The 27,606-nt window shown below is 37.4% G+C and overlaps 2 protein-coding genes and 1 pseudogene across 6 annotated transcripts; 1 reads left to right on the top strand and 2 right to left on the bottom strand.

Annotated features, from left to right (window-relative positions):
* Nucleotides 1–761: 761 nt before the first annotated feature.
* Nucleotides 762–12,331, bottom strand: LOC147869205 (uncharacterized). Its single transcript, XM_087322040.1, has 21 exons — nucleotides 12,273–12,331; nucleotides 11,605–11,676; nucleotides 9,188–10,592; nucleotides 5,982–6,269; nucleotides 5,806–5,871; nucleotides 5,598–5,738; nucleotides 5,376–5,508; nucleotides 5,175–5,254; nucleotides 5,001–5,064; nucleotides 4,802–4,914; nucleotides 4,424–4,580; nucleotides 4,304–4,335; nucleotides 4,163–4,216; nucleotides 4,000–4,089; nucleotides 3,800–3,901; nucleotides 3,550–3,630; nucleotides 3,404–3,433; nucleotides 2,679–3,020; nucleotides 2,080–2,196; nucleotides 1,921–1,989; nucleotides 762–1,250 (listed from the first exon to the last, which is right to left on the bottom strand). The coding sequence occupies exons 1-21, from the start codon at nucleotides 12,329–12,331 to the stop codon at nucleotides 912–914; spliced, it is 3,834 nt and encodes a 1,277-aa protein (XP_087178166.1). The 3' UTR covers nucleotides 762–911.
* Nucleotides 12,332–14,933: 2,602 nt separating this feature from the next.
* On the top strand, nucleotides 14,934–18,952 carry LOC147869204 (chaperone protein dnaJ 49 pseudogene; annotated as a pseudogene). 4 transcript variants are annotated; one of them, XR_015530477.1, is made up of 2 exons: nucleotides 14,934–15,046; nucleotides 17,521–18,952. The product of XR_015530477.1 is annotated as a chaperone protein dnaJ 49 pseudogene, transcript variant X1 (transcript). The 4 variants fall into 4 exon arrangements; XR_015530480.1 differs by having other exon boundaries at nucleotides 14,966–15,046; nucleotides 17,516–18,952; XR_015530482.1 differs by lacking the exon at nucleotides 14,934–15,046 and adding an exon at nucleotides 15,103–15,163.
* A 984-nt stretch (nucleotides 18,953–19,936) lies between these two features.
* On the bottom strand, nucleotides 19,937–26,356 carry ABCD2 (ABC transporter family protein). Its single transcript, XM_087327311.1, has 10 exons — nucleotides 25,985–26,356; nucleotides 24,440–24,626; nucleotides 24,245–24,312; nucleotides 23,794–24,120; nucleotides 22,854–23,018; nucleotides 22,390–22,618; nucleotides 21,868–22,091; nucleotides 21,457–21,790; nucleotides 20,374–20,630; nucleotides 19,937–20,293 (listed from the first exon to the last, which is right to left on the bottom strand). Exons 1-10 carry the CDS (start codon nucleotides 26,339–26,341, stop codon nucleotides 20,135–20,137), a joined length of 2,307 nt encoding a protein of 768 aa, XP_087183437.1. The 5' UTR covers nucleotides 26,342–26,356; the 3' UTR covers nucleotides 19,937–20,134.
* Between the last annotated feature and the right edge of the window lie 1,250 nt (nucleotides 26,357–27,606).

Raw genomic sequence — 27,606 nt, 5'->3', positions numbered from 1 at the left:
AGGGGCAGGTCATGTTGCCAACTTTTGCTTATTAATCCTGTACCTATGATATAAAGGACTACAACAAAACATTATCAGCATGAAAACAGATGCACGGGACCATTAAAACATAGTAAGATGTGAATCCATCCACAATACAATCACAGAATATTCATATATATAGATTAGTGACTATGCAAAAACTCAAAAATCACAGAATATTCTTAGTACGCCATTTGAAATAATTCGGACTACCATAGAATTTCATTACTTCTTGAAAATGAAGATCACAAAGACCTTCCTTGTAAGTGTCTTGCTTTAAAACTAATAAAAATCTGAACTTCTGCTACTTTCACAGTGAATTAGCTTCTTCGAAGATTGTCAATGTCGCCCTCTACTAGCAATAGTGTCATCACCAGAACCTATTGTTATGTAAGTAAATTTGAAGCCAAATGAGAACCAAAGGGTGAACGAAAAAGCCCTGTTAACAGTACAGAATATTTCCCTGAACAAAGCCCAGAGATTACTGTCCTGTACAAAATACAATGCTGAGGATACCTCAGAAGGCATGAGCTTGTAATATTGGTTTGAAAAAACAAGACATGAAGCAACAAAATTTCCATATTGTTTGCATCAAACAACTTATCTAGCTTCTGATCAATATCTCATGTCTATTCAATAAGCTCAATACCATGGGTGGGAGGGTGGGTGGGAGGGTGGAGAGAGAGAGAGAGAGAGAGAGAGAGAGAGAGAGAGAGAGAGAGAGAGAGGGAGAGGGAGAGGTAGAGAATCGTGAGATCGCAATCTCTGTCAAAAAGGGTTATATTTATAGCTGCAGCTCTCATGAACCCTTGTTTGCATATGAAATGATGCGCTACGGAGGGTATTTTTCGTTCTAAACGATTTACTCTAAAAGTAATCAAGCTAAATTCCTAGTATCTGGGGCGTTTGTTGTAGTCATATATACCGGTTGGGCCCACTTGTTGAGTTGCTTCAGTAGCTTGCTGCTGATAAGTATCAGTAGTTAAAGCAATGGGTTGCTGTTCATATCCTGGTTGTACGCTAGACGCCTGAGGTGCATAACTATTAGCTTGCTGATATACCTGTTGTTGCTGGTATTGATTACTATTTGATGCCACAGTTGCTTGCTGTTGATAAGCAGTTGCAACATTATCAGTTGGCTGCTGATACACAGTTGGAACACTCTGTGTTTGCTGCTGCTGTTGATAAGTAGCCGCATCTTGAGAGTAAGCTGCATAGTTATAAGCAGCCTGCAAACCACAGCAAACACTTTAAATGGACTTTTGGATATGAAAACACAATACCAATGTAGGGCACCACCAATATAGACAATATTCAGTACATTAAACAGTACTTCTTATCACATATTTAAGGCATATGGCATTGTGCGAGCCACTGTTTATGGTCTATTTCTAGGTTACTCAGATAGTGCAACATATGATTTGGGTGAGTAATAGATGGGGCACCTTATGCTCAAGTCCCTCAATTTTAGTGCTACCTGAATAGAAGCTAGAAAAGAATTTAAATTTACAATCAATACCATTCTCACTAACCTTTTAAACACCAGTGAGCATTACATTATCAATGACCACTTATACCAGACTAAGGGCAATGTCAATATTAATTATTTTGATGAAGTGATATGGTTCAGATCGGCGTGTTATACAGACAGAGTTCTCCTGAGTGCATGCATCCTAGCATTGTTGTCTCAGTAATACCTTTCAAAGTTTCTAAAATGCAACCAATACCCTTCTCACTTACTCAATATTGACTAGTAAAGAAATCAAGTCATAGCATTAGTGATATAACTATCCTTACCGTAAAAGCCAATACCATAGATAGGAGACTATTTTTTATTTCTTGTCATAGATAATGTGATATTTATTTTTGCAAACCACCAAAATGACAGATGTGAGAGACCTGATTTTGCTGATAGGACTCCATTTGGTCAGCCGCTCTCTTCTGGCCAACATCTGCTGAAGGAGTTTGCTACAAAAGAAGAACAAAACATAGTGAGTTTCAAATAGATTATCAATTCCTAATAAACTAATTTGGGACAAGTTCTATCTGTGTATAAACCTGTTGATAAGCTGCTTGGCTAGCATAGTAAGCTGCCCACTGTGCCTCATAGCTTTGCTGAGTAGTAGTTGCAGGTGTCACGGTCACAGAACCAGCAGCCTGTTGTGTTGCTTGTGCCTTCATAAGAGAACAAATGAAAGAAAGAAACTCGTGTTCACAGAATGCCATGAAACCATAAGAAACAATAAGTTGATACATCAAATCCACATAATTCAAAAGGTTTGCCTACAGACAAACTTGATTGCAACCAAACATTTTCAAACTTGATTGCAACCAAACATTTTCAAACCATTTATGGGTATATTAATTTGGGGGTGCCAACGTTAATGAAGCCAGGACACCAAAAAACTATAATTTTGATGTCAATATTAATGAAGCTACAATACCAAAAAGTTGCTGTTTTGACACACAATAAACAAATCTACAACGTCAAATAACAATAGTTTTGCTGCAGATATTAATAAAGCTAAGAAACCAAATATCTACTGTTCTCTATAGGATGTTTCTAGCATTATCTAGAATTGGACTACAAAATTGTTCTACTACTGCAACATTCTAAACGGTTTACGATGATAGAGAACAAATTGCAGAAACCTTACTTGCTGTTGATAGTAAGCAGCATAAGCCTGCTGCTGTGCTGCGTCCTGGCCAGATGAGGCTGTCCCTGAACTAACTACTGAGACGGGAGCTCCAGCATACGTGGGCTGTAAAGATTGTGCTTGTGACTGTGCCTGTGTTTGTGGTTGCGTTTGTCCTTGCACTTGAGCATACTGTTCACCATAATTTTGCTGTGAGTATACAGTCTGTTGCTGTTGATACTGTTGACCAGCATATTGTGGCATCTGTGTATTATAAGGAGTATTTCCTTGTTGGCCAGATTGATACGTTTGTTGTTGCCCATACTGTGAATATCCATGCTGCTGCTGAATATATTGCTGCTGCTTTAACCAGTACATTCAAATAATCATTGCACAAAGCTTTGATGAGATATCATATGATATGCAGGTGCAGCATTTTGGCTAGTATAATCCAGGGAGACCATGTAATATCCCTGATGCTTTTCCCATTTTCTCAAATACTCCTTAGTTTTATTTCTTCTCTTCCCAACTTGGTTACCCCACTCTGAATCAATCATACGTGCGACTCAAGCAATTAAATGGTCAGTGCACCTTTCTCCTATTTTCAGGGTTGGCCAGGGCACTTGTGGAAAGATAGAAAATTTCAGGACACTTGGCTAGACATCTCTTTTTCTCTCTTCCTCAGGAAATTCAAGACCTAAACTTAATTTTCCAAATGCATATAACCAGAAAAAAAAAGAACTTACTTGAGAATGTTGCATTTGTTGGGCAGTTGGCTGCTTACATAGTTGAGCATTTTGAGAGTATTGCAAAATTTCAATAGACTACTCAGAGAACCAAACAAAATATGGTTTTAAAATGGTCTAATTGACAACCCAGCCAAACTAATCACCTGCTGCTGTTGTGGGAAATTCTGGCTTGGACGTTGCTGATACTGCATTCCTTGTGTCTGTGGAATTTGACCAACCGGTGGCTGTAGATAAATGCTAAATTCAGTAAAATTAAACACAGACATTTACTAAATTCGGATTGATAAAACCACAAACATTAAAGCCAAAATAAACCACAAACTTTTATGAAAGAATAGATTGATAGTCTGATAGAAATATGAAAAATATAAGGAACTATCATCATTGTTGTACCTGATTCCAACTTGGACGTTGTTGTTGTAAAGAGGCTTGTTGGTGGATAGATTGCTGGCGTTGAGCTTGATACGCATGACTCGGGTCTGATAACTTGAAGTGCTGTTCATAGTTAGAATATCAGAAGAAATCCAAGATGGTGCTCCTTGATACAAGCACAAGATAACATACTTTATACAACCGGCAAATTGGATTCATACCTGATGGGCATTATGTTGGAATCTTTGATACCTTTCTGCAGATGAAAAATCACCAGGGACACCAGACCTTGCCAATCCCTGCTTTGCAGCCTATATACAATAACGAATGAGAAGAATTGAGCTAAATGCACCATTCTCTGGCATCAAGAGACAGTTATATTACTTCAGCTCTTGCCCTTGCTTCTTCTTCACGTGCTTTCGCTTGCGCAGTGGCAACCTGGATTCAGAAAATAAAACTGTTTCATTAAGAAATTTTTAGACATTTTTTATTATAATTAGAATTATTACAATTTTCAGAGAGTACCTGAACAATTGCAGAAGGGGTGATAGATACAGCTGCAATGAACATACAAATGACAATTGTTACTGATTGAGAATAGAAGATAAGTTGGAAACGAGTCAAAAGGTAGTCAAGGGAAAACACCTTGCATCCTTTGCATATTGCTTTCACCCCTGGGCATTCCAGGCCGTGAAGCAACATTTCCATACAAAAGTGGTGTGCGACCTCCTGGTCCAAGCATCCCAATACCGCTACCATGCATTGGAACTTGGACACGCTCATAAGGCCCTCTACCAAATTGCTGCATTGAATTCATTTAACATAAATGAATCAATTATGTGTACAAAATTGAAGAGTTGAATCCATTAGGTGTACAATATTGAGTAAATAAATCCATTGTGTGCATGAAATTGAATTATTGAATCCGTTGTATGTATGAAATATTCATATATGCTGTCAATTCATGCTTGCAATCACAAAACTAGGCAGTATATACAAAAAGACACACAGAAATTTTATTACCATGCCTATACCATAGCCCATCATTCCAGGACGAGTTGGATTCATAAACCGCGACTGCATAAGAGGCATTGATGGAGAACCTCGCAATGATGGAGACATAATCATTCCAGAACCTTCATGTTTTAGCAGGGAATTTTCAAAAAAACACAAAAAAAACTCAGTAAATTATAGACAACCAACTGTCAACAAATAAACTTACCTGAAACTCCCCCCTTCCCAGAATAGCTTTGTGCTGCCTGGGTTCCATAACGGAACTTGTAAGACTGAAAAAAACCATCCTTAGATAAAGGAATGATAAAACATTCAACAGAAAACAAACCTTTAATTTTTTAATTCTCATGATGAAAAGAGGAACAAGAATTAATAGGTGCACCTGTGTTGATTTTGATGGGTTAGCAAAGCTAACACGAATATTTGACCCCTGGAAAGTATAACCATCCAGTGCTAGATGGGCTATATACAAGTAAACAGAAAACGATATTATCATCAATATCATGAGAGTATTCCAATACAAGCCATATCTTTACATGTGAATATACTCATATAGAACAAATCAAACCAACAAATGTCTCACCTTTGTCTGCACATATAGAATGGTAGAAATCCACAAAAGCAAAGCCTCGGTATTGATTACCAATTCCGATGGCCAAATGGCTGTCCCTTATTTTTCCAAATTTCCCAAACAGCTCTTGCAAGGATGTGTCTAACTATTACACCAAAGTGAAGAATTATTCAAGATGTTGTAGGGAATTTCATCACTTGCAAGGATAAATCAATAAGGAATTAGAACACTCACGTTGGACCCTTCTCTTGGTAATCTGTCAACAAAGAGAACAGTTGAGAACATATCTGAAACCTTTTTGCAATCAGACCACTCCACTCTCAGGACCCGTCCATCCATGTTTATGTTTCCCATCGCCACTTTAGCAGCAGTAGCCTGCAAGAAATAGTGAGAAATAGTCAGTAAAGTGAGTACCAATGATGTACTAGGAAAATTCATCAACCTGTGATTTCAAGCTGTATTCAACAAATCCATAGCATTTGCTCTTTCCTTCAGCATTTCGTAGCACCTATCATCATATCCATGTAAAGAGACGGAAGCAACTTTGAGAACTTTCATGTAAAATATTTCACATATCGTGATATCATTGATACTGATTGATATACTATACAAACTTACAAATCCTCGTTCGATTTTTCCATGTGCATCAAACATTGATTGCAAGCTAGAATCATCAATGGATGATGTCAGGTTCCCAATAAAAAGTAATGAGTCCGGGCGGAAAGGCTCAACTATGATAGTTTTGTCTCCTAGCTTTGTGCTATTCGTAGCTTGACGAACTTCTCCGAGAAAATCATCTGCATTCTCACGGTGAAGTTCATAGCGGACAAGAGCTGAATCATGCCTCTCATTCTCAAATGAGACACTTGATATCGGCCCATATTGGCTAAATATAGGTAAGAGTTCCTGTAAAAGCCAATCAAATCCAAACATTACAACTGTAAATAAGCATTTTATCATATCACCAAGAGTACACTATTAGCACTTTCAGATTATGTCCTTAGTAGGCAGCATGTGACAAAGATAGATGTCACCAAGAGAAACAAAACACTTTTAGTTTACCAGAAGACATGGCATTCATGCTTTTGACACCAAGAACTATAAAGCACAAATAACAATGAAGAAGAAGTAACACTCAATTGAATGGAATTATTGTTTTCAGCAGTTACAGTGTGGGTGGACATCTAAAGTTCATTAGAAGATTGATATGTTAGCTTCATGATGAAGGCTGTTGCATGAAGCTAAGTTGACCCCTTAATAACAAACAAGCTAGGATTCCAGCAAACATTGATCTGTGACCTCAAGCATCATCGCACAAGATGGCTCCCATGTGGGAACCTTGACGGAATTTTTGCGAGTTTGCCATTTTGCTCTTTCTTAGTTCTCTACGAAACAATTCTGAAGTAATTACACATTTACACTTATTCTTGAATATATCTTTTTTATATGTATATAACTCTCATTAGAATAAGCAACTTCCAATTTTAACTGTCAATTTCTTGAGCTGAAGAATCCGTTTTTTACTATACTGGTTATTATGCTTTAAAAACAACTATGAACCATTGGAAAATCTTTATTTATTTGCCCATATATTTCTTTTCAAGACTTCATATCCTATTCGACAATAAAGGGTGCAATCAGAATTGAAGTTTCCTTTCAAAGGCTTGCCAATATCCTCCGTAGAGATGGATTTACAATAGCTGCTGAGAACTCTCTAATGAGCTGTCAGACAGCTGATCCAGGAAGTTCATTATTGAACAACTGGAGTGCAAACAAGCCAAAAAATCACAGATATTGATAACCTAGAAGTGCATATGACATGTTTAACACAGATCATTTTTCCACCCAAAGCCAAATAATGGAACCATGAGTTGGATTCCAAGAAAAATGCAATAAATGGTTGGCAAAGAAAACTCATACATTCAGGAAAACTAGGAGGTGAACCTTTTTCAATGATACCAAACACAAAATAATTTATTTCATCCAATGCTTGATAACAGCGGCTGGTTACCGTCAGAGTTAACCTGCTCACATAAGAAACATAACATGCTTCCAATTTGTTAAGCAAGCAGAGCAAAAAATTCATAATCTATACCATTTGCTACTCTCCAAAACAATGGCCAAAAATGAGAGTTTTTAGATTCTAAGCTTTGATCATATAATATAGTTTGGCCAGAAATGGGAGTTCACTAATGTCAAGCTTCTCGTATTTATGTACATCCCTACTCCATCATCCCATTAGCTGCTTTCCAAAACAATGGCCAATTTTGAGATTTTTTAATTTCCGAGCTTTGATGATATAATATATGTCTGGCCAGAAATGGGAGTTCACTAATGTCAAGTTTCTCATACTTATATACATATTTAGACAGACATTTCTAATATAATTATTATTCTTTATATGTGCAAGATAATCATTTATGCTTCCAGAGGATGAATGCTTGTACTCCTACTTCATCGTGCAAAGCACACTCTGTAATCCGTTTCCTCTCTCTCTACAATCATTAAATTTTGTTAAAATTTTAAATACATTAAACAAATCTTTCAAATATGTACCCCCTCTCAATGTGCATTCAATTCCTCTTAAAGTACAATCTATTTTTTACTTTCGATGGCTTTAGACACTTCAATTTGAACAAACTGAGTCCTTCCTATGACTTAAATTATCCTTTCGACCCAGACATTACAGCAAACATGAAAAACTTTTGTTCTTTTCCTGATTTTTGATATACTTTAAATGTCATTTCTCCTTGTCCAATAGGATTGATTCATACCCTTGTTCCTCCCAAAGTCTTGATGTTCGAGCACACCAGCCCTTTTTGAATCTCCTTCTGGGCCCACACTGCTTAGAGCTTATCCTGTTATGATGCTTTCTTTTAGCTTGAAATTCAGGGGCAGACCAACCAATTCAAGCAGAATTAGTAACAGCTAGAAACCCAAATGTTTAAGCTTTCAGCTTTTTTCGAAATTCCAAGTCTCTTGTCCATAATTGTATCAAACCAACAGAGAAAATAAGCATTGGCACTTGCTTTCCGTGACAATTTAAGATCAATAAGTTTCATGCTATCGCGACAAAGATAGGCTTCCATAATGATTGGCTAATCCCAACAATTTTATCTTTCCATGACAAACTATGATCAGTATATGGTATGCAATTCAGCCTCCATAATGATTCTTACAACCTTAGAATTTTCTCTTTCCATGATAAATAAACTCCACATTAATTAGAAAACAAAACCTTCCAAAATTACTTTATTAAAACCCTGGAAATTCATGCAATCATGGACTGATAAATTTTTCTTACAATTGACTTTTTTGCAGTGTCACTAGAGAGTAGAGCATGCTTAAAAGTAAAGTCTAAGGTATGAAAATTGAATTTAGTTTCCTATGCAAATATTATAATTATCATTCTCAAATGGGAACAAAGAAATGATCTCAACAACTGTTCATTAAGAGTTATGAAATGCCATAATATCCAACTACCAGTGGCAAATTTCAATATACAAGGAGGCTATGGCAGACATGTAGTGAAAGACACCGAAAGAGAGAGAGCCAAGTGTCCACGACCATGTCCAGAGAGGTGCTTAACATTAAATCCATTAAAATATCTATAGCATAACTTACAAACTCATTACATCCACCAAACGCAAAAAAAATGTGTACATATATTAAGAAATACTAAAAAACATGTTTGGCCATTTGAATCTTTTAAAAGATCTACGGGATGATCATCAAAGCTGGAAAATATAAATAAATAATAAAAACACTTCAAAAGTAATTTCCAATGGCAAATTTTAAAAGAATAGAAGAACTTTGCTTCATACCTCTTCTGTCATAGATCCTCCAATGCAGCTAATATGAACACAAGGCTTGGGATGCCAATGTGGAGGTATCTCCATTGCTTCTAGTTCCTGATTCGATTCTTCCTGTGAGTCACCTTCTCCCTTGATGTCTTCTGAAGATCGATCAGCTACTGAGTTACTAGGTCTCCCTCCATCATCAACAACTGCCACATTTGGATTCTTACTAGCCTCAGAGTTATGATCAAAAATTTCCGTAAACGTACTATTACTAGGCTCAGCGATAGAGTTAATAGAAACATCAGTGCAGTTATTAATCTCAGTCTTATGCTCAAAAGTTGTTAAATATGTACTGTTATTGGCCATTTCTGTACCGTTACCAAGCTTGCTGTTATCCACAACAATTGTTAAAGACGTACTGTTACTATGATCAGAAATACTTTTATTAGTCTCCTCTATAGAGTTACTTGACTTCTTTACCATGATGCTTTCATCCACAATTTCAACAGTTATACTGTCCGTGAGTCCTGTACCTTCCAAAGTTGTTATAGTTGAAGAGGCAACTGTCACATCTGAGACGGTTCCAAAGTTCTCAGAAGTTCCATTTTTCTGTTCAGACTCTGGATTCTCAAATGTCTGAGATCCTTCAACCCCCTCCGAAATTGAAATTTTCTCTTCATTTTCATTCTCCTCAATTTCAGTTTCTGGTTTTCCAGAGACTTGCAATTCATTGACAACTTCCAGAGTTCCGTTTTTCCGTTCCTTTTCTAGTCCAACCTCTGCGTTCTCAAAGCTCTCAAGAGGACCAACCGTGTCCGATTTTGTGGTATCCCCTGGTTCGTTTATTTTGGTAGCCTCCATTGAATCCTCGTTTTTCTGTGCTTCTTCTGTAGGCATATGATGAACGGCTAGAGATACGTTTAGAGTCTCATCAGGAAGAGTGTTAAGTATCACAGGAGCAACAGAGGTTCGAGCTTCTTCTGTTGGCATGTTGTGAAGAGAGGAAAGAAAAGATTGCTGCATTTGTTCTGCTTTTTCTTCTCCTACTTCTTCTACTTGTACTTCTTCTAAAGCAAATCCACATACAGACTCTGCGTTGACAACCGAAGGAGCAGAACCAGTTACAGTATCTGGCTTCGGAGAAGAAACCTCATTTATCTTTCCTGTAGAGACTGGGATCTCCATTGAAACTTCGAACTGTGAAGAAACGGTTTTTGAATGAGAGGCGTCCTTGGAAGCGTCCGTTTCTGCCAGAAACGTGGCGAGCGATGGTGAAGAAGGCATGGAAGCTTCAAATGTTGTCCCTGAAGACGAAGCTGTGACAACAGAAGGAGCAGCAGGGGGGTGGGGGTGCCGGTGACCAAACCCTAGAAGGAGAACGAAAAGCACAGACAAATGGCGGGGATGGGTCTGCACTGTGCAGAAAACCCTAGAAAATGGCAGAGCGCGATTATACAGTAGTATTAGTATGTACATACATTACATATGCAGAAAATTTACTTTTATTTGTTTGTTTATTTATTTCTATATCTTATTTTTTATTTATTTGTTTACATACATACATATTTGTTTGTAAATATCTATTTATTTGTTTATTTACATACATACATATTTATCGTTTTATTGACCTATTTATGTATTTTAAATTGGGTTATTTTACTTATTTATTTATTTACATATTTAGAAAATCAAATTCTCGTTAAGCTCATTTGCGGTCCTCAATTGACCAATCCCGAGTCCGGGACAGACAAACTGACAGACGGACGATATCTCTCTCTTTCTCTGCTTCGATCAATCATTCACCAAACCCTCCTCTCGTCTTCTCTTTGTGCGGATGATTTTCTACTACACAATGGTGGCATATTTAGAGAGGTTTAAGATAAGTTGTACGCACCATTTGCAAAAAAGGCTCTACGATGATTCAACAAACATTCTTAACCGCACTGAATGTCTTCAGCAAAGTGTCGAGATGAGATGGGATTGATGCACATGTTTCTCCTACTCCTTACTTTCACTGTTTCTTTCTCTTCGGTCTCCTCGTGTTAATTGTTGCTTCAATCCCTTTCCCTATCTTGGGAAGTAAACCAAAAGAAACTCTTACTTTATTGATGAGAGGAAGAGTGTGAGAGAGTTGGGGAATCATACATGAGAACATTCATTCATACTAGTTTATGGTTTGGTATCTCCTCGATATGTATGTAAAAAACTTAGCCTTATCTCAAATATTTTGTTTTACTAACAACTAATTCATTGCATCTATCAACCTATCAATTTATTGTTGCCTCAATAATGTTGTGTGTCTCCTCTCCTTCAGTATGTGGAAAACTTGTCCTTGTCAGATATATTTTGTTTCTCTTACACCTTGTATTTGTGCCTAGGTCAACATCTTGCTTCTCTTAGTCTTCCAGCCATGCCCACACATTTTGATATGCTTAATAAACCTGCATGTAAAACCATGTTTGCCCAAATCTACATCTAACAAATCTTTGTGGCCTACAATAAAATCTCCCCAACTACAATTGAAAAAAATGCAGAACTAGTTCAAACCCAAAACCATCTCATGTCGGCAAAAGCTACGATTTTCCCAAGTTAAAAATTTAATGGTTGCAACCAAAGCTTTTTTTGTTTCATCAATAAAAATTGCCTCCTTTACATGTATACCCACATATGTATCTCGATCGTTTCATGAACATTGGAAGATTGGATGAGAGGATGAGGGATGGCCACAAAATCAAATATGAGTATGGGCAAAACTAAATGAGTAGATAAGATGACCATTGAACAATTAGAGGAGAGGGTGGGTGGATGAGTAGATGAGAGGATGGGCATATTCAAATAAGAGAAATATGTTTGGAGGATTAGAATGGTTGGAATTGGGTTGGCCAAATCAAATGAGGCAAGGGTGGTACAAGCAACTCAATAAGGGAAGAAATATTAACATATATTGAAGACCATGTTTGAGGAAAGCAACGAGACATTTGAGGGAACCAATAATAATCCCCAATAATGATGTTCATGTTTGACTATAGTCTTCTTACTTCCTCAACTTGTCTTTGACTCTAGTCCACTGGCTCATCTGACTCTTCGTTGACTGGTGTTGTTTACTTGCCCAACTTTGTACTTCCTTTCAAATAACCCACTCATTTCCTTATTTGTCCTTATATCCATGTAGTGACCCCCCCATCACTTGTTGTGTTTGATCTATCCATCTATTTTCAACCCTCTCTTTCCAACCCACTTTGATCATCATTTTAAGCACTCATTCACATACAATTGTCCTTGATGTTAGTGATAGAAATATTGTTAATGTCTTATTGAGTTGGTTGGTAAGTCTTCATTATGTTACAGAAAAAATGAAGAAAATTTAGAGAAAAAGCTTTGTGAAGTATATTGCTCCACAAAAGAGCTCTAAAAAAGTTGAAATTAGAGGCAATGCGTATTTGTTTTGTATTGCGACAACCTTGATAGTCCACGACCAACCAAAGTGAGTGATATTTATTGTTAACAATATATTTGGATTGTTGAATGAATCCACTTCCCATGTTCTCATTGATATACCCTCGAAGATCCTTGAGTTTTGATGGCGGTAGATTATAACTAAGTCCATAGGTCGGATGCGATAATAGTTTCTTTGGATTTCAAGTTTTCAGTGGCATATACTCTAGTGATAAAGGCCAAAAATCCATATTTAGCTTGTAAAAAGAGGGGTTTCCCAGTGTTGTTGGTGGTAATTCCTTTCTTCATGTGGATGCTAAATGTGGCTGGGTTGTTGAAGCTACATGAGTGTTCAATAGCTTTCTAGTTAAATATGTTGCAATATTCTTTGTGATAGTGAACTGTTTTGTAGATTGCCTTTGGCCACTTTAGGTTTAATACCAATGGAGGGTATTTTTTATGGAAAAAAATAAACTAAGTCCATAGGTTGTTATTTCCTTAGTTGAAGATCAATAGGACGGTTATAAGGTTTATGTTCAAGTAACATTCTTAATACTTTGTTGGAAGTAAAGAATCTTATTTTTGTGGACTGAGGGAAGGCGTTGTTACCACTACAAATATAAACATTTCTACTTATGTTCCTCTTTAAACGAGTTTCATAGAAAATTTGTTTACGCATGATGATGCATTAGATTGAAGTCAAACGTGTGATTATTCTAGGATTCTATTCTAATACACATATATACTTAGTAAATTTTAGATTTTGAAATAGTGTAAATAATTTGGTGTGCCTACTACAACAGTCTCTCTCTCTCTCTCTCTCTCTCTCTCTCTCTCTCTCTCTCACTCACACAACCAAACACACACACACTCTCTCTAATCGCTCATGCTAATCCTATGTTATTCTCTCTTTGTGGCGGTGGTGATGGTGTTATCCTCTCTCTTCCTCGTTATTATCTTCTTCGTATATTCATAAAACATAACATATTCAAACTATCATTATCTTAACCCTATACCAAGGCTTGCCCTCATGTCCATGACAGTAGTTTCAATGAATTGAGTTTTCCCGACGGAATCAACATAACTCATACCTCAAAGTGTTGCACTTCCAAGGGTCACAATTGACTCCTGAGGGGTTGCCTTCCTCTTGGTGGGTTAATTAAGGGCTTGCCTTCCTCTCGTTAAAGACCACATCATGCGATAATAAAATCTATTTATCTTTGTGTTGTTGGTCCTCTTTGACCATGACTAAGTATAATCCATTCCCTTATTTTTTGTTCATAAATTGGGACGCAAAAACTTTAGCAGTCATGGTTTTCCAATATGATGTCATGGAAGAGCTTGGGGTTGTGCGATGTCTTAGGTTATCCAAGGCCCATGTATTGAGTAAAGGCATTGAAATAGTGTATAGACTTCATGAAATTAGAAGATTTCCATTATCCATAACAATGCAGGGCTTCAAGAGGTTGCTTGTGTGAATATTGTTCACCTTATGAAAATAGAAAATTGAAATAACAGCAGGGGGCATACATGGTTTGAGTGTGATATATCAAACGGAGGGGAAGACTTTGGAATACTTTCGAGTTTTTATTTATTTCCCCCAAAATGCCCCTAAGAATTAATTATTTTCTCCAAATCCACTCTCGATCAACGCATAAATGTTCGAACATTGAGAGAGAGAGAGAGAGAGAGAGATAATGAGGGTTGACTAATTTAAGGCAAGATTGACAACAGAAGTAAGTCAAAGCGCTCGAACACGTTATTATTTTCTCAAGGCGATGGGTGGTGAGGAGTGTCGAAGGGTTACAATTGAGACAAGATACATGCACGTGTGTTAGTCAATGTCCATCTATTTATCCATCCATACAAGATAACAACATATATATATGCAATACGTGTATCCGCATGGACGAGGAGAAGGATGTATGAGATTCAATTGAGATGGGGCAACAATAGAGATGAGAGTAGTCCATCCCATCCCCTCCCATTCTAACAAGAGGCCACCATCATGTTATGAATGTGTCCACCGCTTCTCCTATCACGAGGCCATCAATCGACAGACTGACAAACCGATGGATTATGTTCGATCGATTGATCTGATCGGACATGAAGATGCGAGTGAGGGTCCATCCATCCATGGCCAGAAGATGTACATATGTGCCTTCTCCTCCTCTCTCTCTCTCTGTCTCTCTCTCCTTGTGTCCACCCCCCCAAAGCTATATTGTTCATCATATGTACTCTCTCTTTCTCTCTCCTTGTGTCCATCCCCCCAAAGCTATGTTGTTCATCATATGTACATACTCTCTCTCTCTCTCTCTCTCCTTCTCCTGCTGTGTACATGACTAAAAAAGAGAGAAAACTATGTACAACATTTAGTCCCCCCTCATCATACCTCCCCTGGGCCTCTGTCAAACCCTAGAACTCAGAAGAAAGGAAGAACGAAGCCAGGTAAGCTCTCTATCCCTCCCTCCCTCCCTCCCTCCCTCCCTCTCTCTCTCTCTCTGCGTCTTTATGTCTTTGCCAAACCCCAAAACTCAGATGAAAGAAGGAAAGAAAGAATTCTAGGTAGACTCTCTCTCTCTCTCACACACACACACACACACACACACACACACACACACACACACACACACATTTATCGGTTTTTATTTCATCTATGTCAGTTTTTTGATTCCTCTATTCAGTTTTTAAGTCTTTTGAATCACCTGTCACGATCCTCCACGATTTCATCGATCTAGGGCTTCCCTTTTCTTTTACTCCCCCCATTAACAACGACAATGACGTGCTTTTTTTATCTTCGTCTTCGTTCCTGTAACAAATATCACTCTAATTCATCCTTTTGTACTGCTCTGATTATTTCTCTAGTATGTTCTTTGGTTGATTTTACCTGATTTTTTGTCTATACTGTTCTCTTAGGAGTTTTCCCATGGTATTTGAAGATCTTTGTCAATGGTGTTTTCTGTTGTTTGTCGCTCTATCATCTCTTGAATTTTCCTTTTTTCCCTGCCCTTTTGGACTGAACTTTGATTGATCCCCTGGATTCTTGAGATTTTTAGGTGATTGAACTGATTTTGTTAATGGCGTTTATGTTTTTTTTCTGTCTTATCTCTGTGATTTCCTTCTTGTACATTTGTTTCTGTCCCTCTATCTTTTAGGTTATTGTCTTGATCACCATATCTTCCCCTCGCAGCCCGACCTTGATGGTTTTTTGTAATTTCCTGCTATTTGTTGTATATGCTTTCTATTTATTTTTGTAGGTCTTGGGAGTCATCATTTTTTTGATTTCCTGATCGTTTCACTGTGTTCTGGTATTTTCAAGAGGTTTGTGCTCATTTTTGTTAGCTTTCTTGAGTTGTTTTACTATACTTTGGTATCTTCTAGGTTTTCAATTCATCTGTATCAAATTTTGTCATTTCTTTGCTTGGGTTTCCTTCTGTCAGCTTTTTAGTAGGTTTTCCAGGGTTTTGCTTTCCCTTGTAACTTTTCTTTCCCTTGTATAATTAATAGTATTTGTTGTTTCTCTCTATCCTTCTTTGAATATCCCCCCTTTGTACCAATTTCTGTTTTTTCTGGGATTCTGGTGGCTTTTTTGTATCTCCTCTCTGTATCTCAATATTATATTCAAGTGTGTGCATCATAATCCTGTTGATTGCCTGTATCATTTTCCTGTTTGCCTTGATTCCTTTTTCTTTTAAGGCTTTAACATCATCTTTAAACCAATTTTCTTGCTGTTTTAATGGTATTTTCTTTATGTATCAATTAGGGATATTGCTTTTTTTAAGCATCAAGATTTTTATGACACAAGTCTTGTTTGATAGACGTGGATTTCCCCACTCCCTTTTTAGGATCTAATAGTTGTAAGTTTAGGATCTAGTATTGTAATAGTAGAATCTAATAGCTGTAATATTAGGCGCTAATAATTGTATCTTATTGCGAGCTGCAATATCAGGATGTAATAGTTGCAATATTAGACATCTGGTCTTCTCCCTCCGGTTCAGCATCTTCTCAATTCATTAATAGTTGTAATATGAATTGTAATTACTGGCCATCAATCATGGATTTTGTATCAATTGTTGCTGAGATATGAGGTAAAATTGTGGAGTGCAGCCATGCTAGAAACTACACAATTAAGAAGAAAATGTAGGAATCTGCCGAAATTATTGCCAGAAACTATACAAATTAGGAATTTGCAATATCTGAAATAGGGGTAGAGGATATAACAAATTAGGAGCAAAATTTGAAGGAAATTATAGAAACTGGGAACAGAAAGAGATGCCTACCAAAGCTAGTAGATTGATTGCAAAACCAGAAGGTAAAGGAGAAGAGTACATTTGTATGTTCAAAATATAGAAGGAAAGAACCATAATTGTAAGATGTGCAAATCTGTCCTTCCTTCGATTACAAATCCCATCACTTCATCATGTCTTGAATTTACTGTGTTCCAAAGTAGGATTTTTCTATTGATCTGTATGTGCCTCTCTCTATCTGCTTTAATGGTGTTTTCTTTGGTAGGTTTGGTTTTTGTTTGATAAGCATAGCAAGTTTCATCTTTGTAACTGCTTTCTGGTTTGATCTAACTGCTTTATCTGTGCACCCCTTCATCTTTCTCTCTGTCTCCATGTTAATGACGTTATTTCTTTATGGATTTGTTTTTGGAGGTGGTTTTCTGTATGTAATGGTCATTGGCAATCCCAATCCTTTCATTTTCCATACTATTCTATTCATCTTTCCAGTGTCCAACAGTGTTTTGTTCTCATTCTCTCTCTCTCTCTCATTGGTCAAAATTGGCCTCCTCGTGGACAACAAAAAAATTTGTTCTATTCTCTCTCTCATTTCTTTAATGTTCTCATCTCTGGATTTGGTTTTGCATATTACATAATAATCAAGCTTAGTGATGTCTTCCCTCCTTTTTTACAGCACAGGGTTTGAAAGGCCTGACCTCCTTGTGTCAATCTTGTTGTCATATTGTTGAAGCATGGACGGCAATAAAGATGCTGCTCAGAGATGTATAGACATTGGAAACCAAGCTCTGCAGGAAGGAGATAAGGCCCGTGCACACAAGTTCTTATCAAAAGCATTAAGATTAGATCCCACTTTACCTCTTGAAAACTTGGTCTCCTCTTTAGCAGCAGATATAGGGGAGAAAGATACAGAGATTCCTTTAAAAGAGAAGCCCATTCACAAGGATTCTCGTGAAACAAGTAACTCCAGTGATGGTAGTAGACCTAGTGAAAATGGTAGTACTGGTGAAAGAAGTGCTCAAGAATACACCACAGAGCAGATGGATATTGTTCGGCGGATCAGGAGAACGAAAGACTATTATCAGGTTCTTGGATTAGAGAAATCTTGCTCAGGGGAAGAAATCAGAAAGTCTTATAGGAAGGTTTCTTTGAAGGTTCACCCTGATAAGAATAAAGCTCCAGGGGCTGAAGAGGCATTCAAGGCAGTTTCAAAGGCATTTGCTTGTCTTAGTGACACTGAGCTTAGACAAAAGTATGATCAGTATGGTCCAGAGGAAATCCATGAAGTAGCTCAAAGACAACAAGCATATAGGCAGCGACGAGGAACTGGTTTTGTCAATGAGGATATGTTTGATGCAGATGAGATTTTCAACTCATTTTTCTCGGGAACCACAAATGGGTTTCCACGGGGAGCTTATGTAAGGACATTCAGGACAGGTGGACATCAAGGTGGTGCACGCGTGCATACCCGTGAAGTCCATGGAGGATTGTTGAATTTAGTACAATTTCTACCAGTACTTTTGCTGATTCTACTGAGCTATTTCCCCTATTCTAAACCTGTTTACAGCCTTGAGCAAACAGCGCAATATGACATTAAGTACTTGACTAAAGATCATTCTATAACATTCTTTGTAAGGTCTAGGGAGTTTGACACCGATTACCCTCTGGGTAGTCGAGCTCGTCATAACATTGAATATCAAGTAGAAAGGGATTATGCAGAAGTTCTCAAACATAATTGTCAGCGCGAGATGGGGTGGAAACAATGGAATCCTACAATAAAAACACCTCATTGTGACATGTTGAGACAGTTTTATAGTTCAACTTCGCGAGCGTAACAGGCTCGGCATTTCTTACCATTGCTTATGGAGTATCAAGTTCTTTAATAATTTATATTGTAAAAGTTTCTCGTTAAACACTCAGAGAAGCAGTTCATTATGCCAAAAGTATTCAGCTGCAGAATTATTATTTTTTGTTTTTTCGAGCTGAGGAAGTACCCCATGCATAAGCATTAAATTGATCTAGTGTTTGATTGCAAGAGGAGCCTTGTCTATCGATATGCTTTCCTCTACTTGTATTTTATGTCTTCTAAAGATTCCAGAATGAATTCATTTTTTATGGGTTCATAATTGCAAACCCTGAAATTTATGGGTTGTCTTTCGACTTTGTGTGCAGTCTGGATAAATTTTTGTTGAAATAGTTCTGTAATTACATTTGTACATTGAAATGCCAGAGGAATTAGCTGAACCTGTCTGAATGCATGTATGGTTTGAACTTGGATTTGCTACTCCATTGGCCACAGTGGTTCAAAAGTTTGCATGCACGTATTTTCAGAGATAGCACAACCTGTTAATGGAAATCTCTTTCAGTTTACTACTTATTGCCAATTGACCATGTATCAAATGGATTTTTCAAACAAGTGGGAAGAGAACAGTTCTTATATGACTAATTTGATTTTATACTCCTGTTATATATGTGGGAAATACATCAATCCAAGGATTAGATCAGATATTTTTTAGCATCCATAGAGACTGGGCCTTGTGATGATCATGCAACAATGTTCAAAACTTCAATGACCATGGTTGGGCTGCTATATACACACATTCCTTTTTCTTTCTCTCTAAACCCAGACAGTTTCATACAATAGTATTCCATGTGACACATGAGATAGATGCTTTATATAAAATTTACTACTTGGCCAAGGAATTAAGTATTTGCTATAGAAGTGTTTCAAGGTGAATCACGTTCCTTTTTTAACCATCTTGGTATTCCTTTCGCATCACTACGACATATATAGACAGTGTAGAGCTTTCTCGGAGAAGTGTAGGTTTTGCATGGGTGGCAGTTCCTATTAATTTTGTTTGGCATGCAGACATCCTTTTGCATCTTTAGCTTATGAGTACATTCATGATAACTACAAATATCAACCTATTAATACCATGGTGGGAGTTTTCCAACTTCCATGCCTCACTATATATGTATCTGTAAGGCATACACAACACATTCATGTTTACGTACTAAAAGAATACATCATGCAGTCATATAACTGTATTGACGCTGTAGAACTTAGTATAAACTGTATGCAGGATTTCTCTGTAAGTAACTTTAACAAGAATCTGATATTCCCTCAACTAGATAAATACATATCATCGGTGTCTTTGAGGGGTGGTGTTTGTATGCTGGCGAATACAATAGAATTAATATAGGTTAGGTGAGAAATTGGATGGCATTAACTAGCTCTCAAATATATCATCCAATATCATATTCTACAATAATACAACAATTTGTTTTTATAACATTACTGGTTGAGCTCACTTAGAACCCAGTTTTCACTTTTGTTATCCTGATTACATTTCAAGAGTGTCAATTTCAATGAATGGAATTTCGTTAAAGTACTCCGATGTCCAATACTGATGTAAGTTATCCCAGCTCCATAGACCAACTTGTACAACGCTGCCTGTAATAACCAAAGCTCCAGAATCTCATTATGATTCGCAATTTTATATAATTTCAAATTTATACTAAAAGAAAATATACCTCATTTTCTTCATCCAATGCACTGGTGGATTCATCCATAAGAGCTAGGATTGGCTGTGCTAGTAGAAGCCGAGCAAAAGCAAGTCTTTGCTGTTCACCCAGAGATAGTACACTGGCCCACTCAACTTCTGAATCTAGTTCGCAACGATCCAACACATTCCCCAAGTTAACAGCTTTAAGGGCTTGTATGAGTTGCTCATCTGACGGTATTTTCTGAGAAGTTGTCTGATCCAATCTTTGAGGTAGGGTCCAGAATCCTGAACATATCACCAAACCGATGTTGTAATATGTCAGTGAATGGCTGCTACATGATTTCAGACAAAAATGTTTATCTAGACATATATATCCCATTGTACTATTATCATCAATAATCTTAACCCAAATCATTTACAAGATAAGGTGGCATATCCTCTTCATCTAAATCATTATCAACACTACGCATCTCTATTGAATATTGTCTTTTACAACAATTACACATCTATAGACTATAACAAATCATCTGCTTACCTAAAAAAAAAGGGTGAAGATAATCAATATGAATGTGAGGAAAAAATTAAATAAAAGCGCAGCTATTTCAAATGTAATGCATCATAATTTGATATAAGCAACAAACATGTGTCTATTAACATTAAACAACATGGAAATTTTAAGCTGCTGGAGATCGTAACAAGCCAAAAAAACTCTTTGATTATGAAACATGATGGAATAATCTGGAGATTCAGAAGTATAAACAAATCCCTCCCCAATGAAGATTATTTCTTAATCATTAACCAATTTCACACATTCGTCATCAGGCATGAATTGAACAGACTCCAGGGAATATAAAATACATGGATTTCAGTCTTTTCATTTTTTCTAGTAGCATGAAAACCCCCCAAACAAATTACCATATGGAAATGATTGGGCGATGATAAAAAAGAATTAATATGACCTTCAATGTCTATGAAACATTGCAAAAATGTAAAGAAAATATGGAGAAACAAATAATTATGCATATCTAATTACTCTAGTGGGATAAAATAAAGAAGAGAGTGGACAAGTTATGATGCAGATAAAACATAAGTTGGAGTTGAAGAATAATACCTTTCTCATCAGATGGTTTTTGTATTGTTCTGGGGTCATTCCATGTCGGATACAACAGCTGCTGGCGTAACGTACCAAGGACCATATAAGGCTTCTGAGGAAGGAAAAAAATGCTCCCTCTTCCAGTAGCATTTGCACTCCATCCATCATTATCACTCTCTGAACCAAATTCTTCGCCTTCATTGCCAACATCTTTCCCAACTTCACTAATGGATCCATTATTCTCCGTACATATTGGGAGGGTGTATCGTCTTATTGTGCCACTTCCAGAAGTCCATAGTCCAGCAATAGCCCTAAGCAAAGAAGTCTTCCCACTTCCACTTGCACCCATAACCTGATAAGCACCATATGATATTCAGAACAATCCAAAGCTCAATAACAAATTTACAAACGTCATACTTCAGCACATACCAAAAGGTTTTGTCCTTTAGAAATCATCAATGTTAACTCTTCTATAAGAGTCATTGTATACTGAGGAGTTTGTAAAGTAAGACTTTCTATCTCAAGCAAGACAGCGTTGGAGGAGCTGAATGACACTGAAGGAGCTTGGATGTCAACAATACTAATTGTTGTTTCTTCCTTGCCTTCTGTGTCACGTTCATAAGTTTGCTTGTCTAGAAGATCATTAAATTCTCCTGTAAGCCACAAATATAAAATACTTTTTAGATATAACTTAAGTGAATTTCTCACCCTATATTACACTGGCAATAGAGTCAAACTTTGGCATTTGACAAAAAAGTGATGGCCCGCAATCAATTAATATTAGAGTTCAAACAGCATAACTCATCCTTCTGGAGTGGAAAAAGGCAACACACTTCTGCTCTAGATGCTTTCATATGAGTTTTGTGAAGCATTAATTCAAACCCAGGAAATTAGCATAGAAACTTAAGTCCTTTGAATTTATGGAAATTTTCAAGAAGATTATGAACCTACCCAACCGATCAATAACAGCCGAGAAGGCACTCAATGCTTGAAATTGGTAAATAATGATTGAAAAATCAGACAAGATATGGTTGAAAGCAGAGTAAGATTGGTTAATGACACCGAACTCTATTTTGCCAGAGAAATACATGGGTGCAACCACAGCAGCAGGCAAAACTTGTATGACATAACGATAGCCATTTGTGAAAAACTCCAAGTTCCTTGACGCAATAAGCAATTCCTGCAAAAAAGAATAATTTACAAAGTATATAGTGCCAACTCAAAACGGTCAAATTTTAGTCTGCAATACATACTCAGTATATAGTGCCAGCTCAAAACAGTCAAGTTTTAGTTGCAATACATACACGAAATCAAGGACCATGGCTGTACGATCAAGGACCATGCCAAGGGAATCTATAGGTACCATAGAATCTATTCCATTAAAAAACAGTAAGCGAATCAAGACATTAACTTACACTAAAGTTTTCAAACGATCGCTTGAATCTATCAAGAAGGAGTTGTATTTCATTTTTTTCACCCTGGTAGAAAGCAATTGATTCAGCATTCTCTCTTATCCGCACCAATCCAAACCTGAAATCTGCTTCCTTTTTTTCTTGCAGAAAGTTCAGATTCACAAGATCCTGTAAACAAAATGAAGGAGCATTAACCTATGTTATGATTTAAAAGAAGACGTGAGTGTCATATATCCATGTAACCATCATGTATACATGTGTGGGCAGTTGTCATTTTACAAGACAAGAGAAAGCATACACGATTTATTAGGCAGCAGTATGCTTTGTTTCTGCTGACAGATCTAAACATGATAATCATGCATGCTATATTCATAATTTTGTGGGTCAAATGTAAATGAGCCATAGAAGACCACTGTCACTACTCCATGGAAGAAGGAAGGTTTCATATTTGTAAACTGAACTAAGTAAAATCTCGGAAAACCCAAATTTTTGCAGTCCATGTCTATGCTATGCAACACTATATCTGCCAAAGAAGTAATGCCCAGCTAGAGTCTACTTTAAATGTTTGAATTAGACATTGTTTAAGCACTTCCCTATGAGAAAGAAGAAGAAAATGTAAAGGTATGCACACATCATAAATGACAAGTTGAGAGCAAAAAATGTTGTACATGGACACATTTTTTACAAAAACAAATTAACTATGAGTCACATGCTATTGGTGTCATTTGTTTACTACAATCATAGAATCAAATTGTTTAAGATTGGGTCTGAAAAATGGAGCATGACATTAACCCTTGATGTCCAATGAATGGGAAACCTCCACATCACACACTAACATGTGTAGATTCACGCCCTTTGTGCATGTACATACCAATATACCTTTTTACATTTGAACACATAATATAGCAATGTACAACAAAAGCAAAAAATGAAAAACCATTACCTTGCCTAATGCAACACTGATAGCTGTGCCACCAATTGCATATACAATAAGCACGAGAAACAGTGGAGGATAGATTCCAAATAATATTCCACTAAATGATACGAGATCAATGGTCGCATTGAATAAGGCTAAGGCAAACGAGAGTGCAGTTCCTGTAAAAGAGTTCAAATCATCAACAATGCGTTGATCTGGATTGTCAATGAGTGACTGGGACTGGATCTGATAAAATGTCTGCTTATCAAAATATCGTTCCATATAATAATTGGTCATCCAGGCACGCCACCGTAGAGCAAGAGTATCTCGACCATAATCCCTCAGCACAAAAAACTGCCAAAATTTCAAGGTTATATGAATGAAATCATGCAAAAGGATGGTCTCGTATCAAGAATGATTTCTTTCCAAATTAGAAGTGTACAGAAAAGTACCTAAAAGAGTGCAGTATTAAGCTCACCGGAATGCCTCCAACAAATGCACCCAAATAATACAGTAATTGTTTAGTAAATTGCTCCTGATCCTTGCCTAATAATAAAATAACAAATCATATAGCTTAAAAACGCATCATTTAATGATTGTATTTACAAAAAGTATAGCATCCATGCACCAAAATAAATGATGGAATGTTTGAAGTCCATAACTCATAACTTACTGGCAAGGGCATTGTAAAAATCTCTTCCTAAGAAATTGAAGCCAACACTGATCCCGGTTGTTGCAAGTGTCAAGGCAAACACACCACCCAGTCTCAATCTGGCTTGATCTTTGTCATCAGAACTCCAATAGGGAGCCGCTACTTTCCAGAATCTCTTGAGGATTGTTTGTATATCTGATCCAGCTCTCTGTTTAGCACAAGATAAGAGGGAAAAGGAAAGTGACATCGAAACCAAAGATTGCCTGTATCTCTCTTCTCTCTCTCTTACACACGCACACACACACTTCTCTCCCCCCTCAAAACTTACACTCTCTTAGTTATTTACATCACTCAAACAACAGGGGGAGTGACATCCCAATTTCCAACAACTGGCCTATTTTTTAGGTAGACTACACCTTGAGACATTACAATTTTGAGTATGATGAAGAAAATGCAGTATGAAAAATCAATTTTTGGACAAAGACATGGCAGCTTCCATGATAGACCCCAGAGAGAGCTAAAGGCTCACTATATACAGCCTATACACACATCCCTCACTGCCAGTAATTCCAGTAATACTACAGCTTATAATTTACCTGATGTATATGAGCACCACATACGTTGGGAACTACTAGATAGTAAAGATGGATCCCTGCAATCTTTTTACAATACTCACCTGCAAACTTACAGAGAAGCCTATAGTTTTCTGCACCATACATCTAGAGGATGCACATCTACACCAAGGACATCCCCTTAGAATAGATTGCGGGACTAAGCGTGTAGCCAGCTCTACAAAAACCTTCACATAGATAAGGCACGAGGAGAGGTCATGCATACAAAGAGGCACCAGTAGAAAAGAACTGCACACCATGCATACAAAGAGGCACGATATTGGAACCTCTACACACGTTCATTGATAGAGACACCGGTATTGCATGTCACAGAGTGTTGTAGGCCGCGCAGGATGCATATATCACATTTACATTCTGACTTCATTACATTTATAGCGAAGAGAGCCCTATGTCGTCTTCAAAATGTGTAATCAGCAGTTGACATAAGCATGCAGATTTTGTGTCTTAATCCCATGTATCACTCATTTGTTAAAAAGGTATTGGTCAATGACATTCAACACAAGTGGACTAACATGCTATTGCATATATCCACAATCAGAAGACTTCTTAGAAAGAAGGAACCGATTGTAAGAGCAGCTCTATAAAGGCAAAGAGGAAGATTTTGAATGTGGATGTTAGTAAAGTTTAATCCTAATGTTCAATTAATCTCACAACAAACACATAGATAATTGAATACAAATCCACCTGACAGAAGATTTTTTATTGAGCCATTAGATCCGTTGATCCTAATGTACATTTAGACACAACAAACTAAAATACAAGGCTAGTAAATGGAAGAGTTTGAATGCTGGTTTCTCAGCAATAAAGATATCTTCTTTTCTAACATTTTCATAACCATTCGTTACTTAAGTTTACTTAATCCTAATAAACACATGGGGTGATCAAAAGATAAAAAAAAAGAGAGAGGGTAATGAAAGCATTTAAAAGTAGGCACCTTTTCTTGAGAGGGAGGAATCTCATCTTGAGAAGAAGATAAAGACGAAGGGGGAGGAGGAGGAGGAGATATAGTGCCCAAAATGTTAGATTCAGTGATGGGTGATGATTTCGCTGTTGTTGTTGATGAAGAAGTATTATCCTTGGGGATACATCTTATATGACCTTTAGAACGCCCACAAAGATGACACTGATCGTGATGGTGGTGATGAAGGTAATGATGAGGACGATGGCGATGGCGATGGCGATGGCGATGATCAGAAAACAGAAGAAAACAAGGAAAAGGAAAAGGGCGTGCGAAGGGGGTTCCTTGAAGAGCAGGGTGAACTCCAAGTACTGCGAATTTGGAAGCCTCCATAGGTAGGGTGGGTGGGTGGGGGGGGGGGTCGTCTTCTTCCTTTTACTTCGCCCCCTCAGGAAGTTCCAGTGAACTCATGAAAGAAAGAAAGACAATGCTTTTCTTCTTCTTCTTCTTCTTCTTCTTCTTCTTCTTTGAGAGACAGAGAGAGAGCCTAATCTCATCATCATCATCATCATCATCATCACTAAGGCCTCCTCCTTTCACACCCTTCCCTTCTTCTTAGTCACAACTACAAGAAAGTACATAGTGAGTAGTAAGTAGTCAAGTGAGTGACTCACACACCCACTAAGCCAAGCCAAGTAGTCCATCTCTTCGGGTGGTGGTGGTGGTGGGGGTTATATAGCAACACATATTTCACACACGAGAGTTAAAGTCACCCCTGTGCCGAGGGATTCAGATCATCACACAACTAAATGTGTATCAGTCGATCACGTCACCACTTCGTGTCTCGGATGATTAGTCGCAATCTCTAGCTTCGAACCTTGAGATTTATCCACTCGTTCATCTCTCGAGTCCTCTCTAAGCTCAGCCATTATTGTTTTATTTTTTCAATTCAACATCATGCCTACGCTACGACAAGCAATTGCCTACCACACGTTTTCCTTACCCATTAACACTTTGCATTGTGCATCGTCATGCATTCCTTCCTATTCGGGTTTCGAGTCACCTTACTCAATTGATATATTTTAGTCAATCACGATTTCTATTCAAGCATATGTTCGAAGCTAAATATTTTCCTTATTACAATTGATATCTCTAGCTATGATCTATTGTTGAATCATGCCAAAGTATTGGTTCGGATGTTGAAGTCTTTGAGGATCCTACTTGCTTTGAAGGCCTTATTGACATACACATTTCTACTTGCCCGAAGGCCTATTAGCAAATCTTTGTTGACGATCACCCAAAGTAATACCTTCCTATAAATGTCAACGTCCAGTGTTCGCTCAACAACGTTATCCGTAGATTAGGGATAACAATGTCCGAAGAACCACTCAGAAGACCCCTTGTAAGGATAGGAACCCACCTTAGGCAAGCTACCACTTCAATTGGCCAGCAAGCTACATGAATCTACTAGTTCTTCGTAATGAGGAGAGGCCGGACCTTAATTCATGCACTTTCGTATTGTTAGGTGGCTTCCTAGCCCTACCACTTTTGTTTTCAAAGGTGCTTTTTTTTTTGGGTTGGAGATTCAATCAAGAAATGAGGAACAACTAATAATGATATTCTAGTCGCGCATTATACTTTGTTTTCCAAAAAAGATA

This window comes from Azolla caroliniana, unplaced genomic scaffold (genome assembly GCF_043228905.1).
Source record: "Azolla caroliniana isolate FFs.n. ecotype wild unplaced genomic scaffold, voAzoCaro1.0.p SCAF_1, whole genome shotgun sequence".
In the NCBI taxonomy this organism is placed as follows: Eukaryota; Viridiplantae; Streptophyta; class Polypodiopsida; order Salviniales; family Salviniaceae; genus Azolla; species Azolla caroliniana.
This window is presented reverse-complemented; position numbering and strand designations above follow the sequence as displayed.

Excerpts from the sequence above, each read along its gene's own strand:
- LOC147869205 (XM_087322040.1), bottom strand. The coding sequence starts at position 12,331 with ATGGATATAAGGACAAATAAGGAAATGAGTGGGTTATTTGAAAGGAAG. Across the intron at positions 6,270-9,187 it reads GAGGATCTATGACAGAAGAG|GAACTCTTACCTATATTTAG; the intron begins GTATGAAGCAAA and ends TGGCTTTTACAG. Across the intron at positions 4,915-5,000 it reads TGGGAAGGGGGGAGTTTCAG|GTTCTGGAATGATTATGTCT; the intron begins GTAAGTTTATTT and ends TAAAACATGAAG.
- ABCD2 (XM_087327311.1), bottom strand. The coding sequence starts at position 26,341 with ATGGAGGCTTCCAAATTCGCAGTACTTGGAGTTCACCCTGCTCTTCAA. Across the intron at positions 24,121-24,244 it reads CATTTGTTGGAGGCATTCCG|TTTTTTGTGCTGAGGGATTA; the intron begins GTGAGCTTAATA and ends AAATTTTGGCAG. Across the intron at positions 22,092-22,389 it reads GGCTGTTATTGATCGGTTGG|GAGAATTTAATGATCTTCTA; the intron begins GTAGGTTCATAA and ends TGTGGCTTACAG.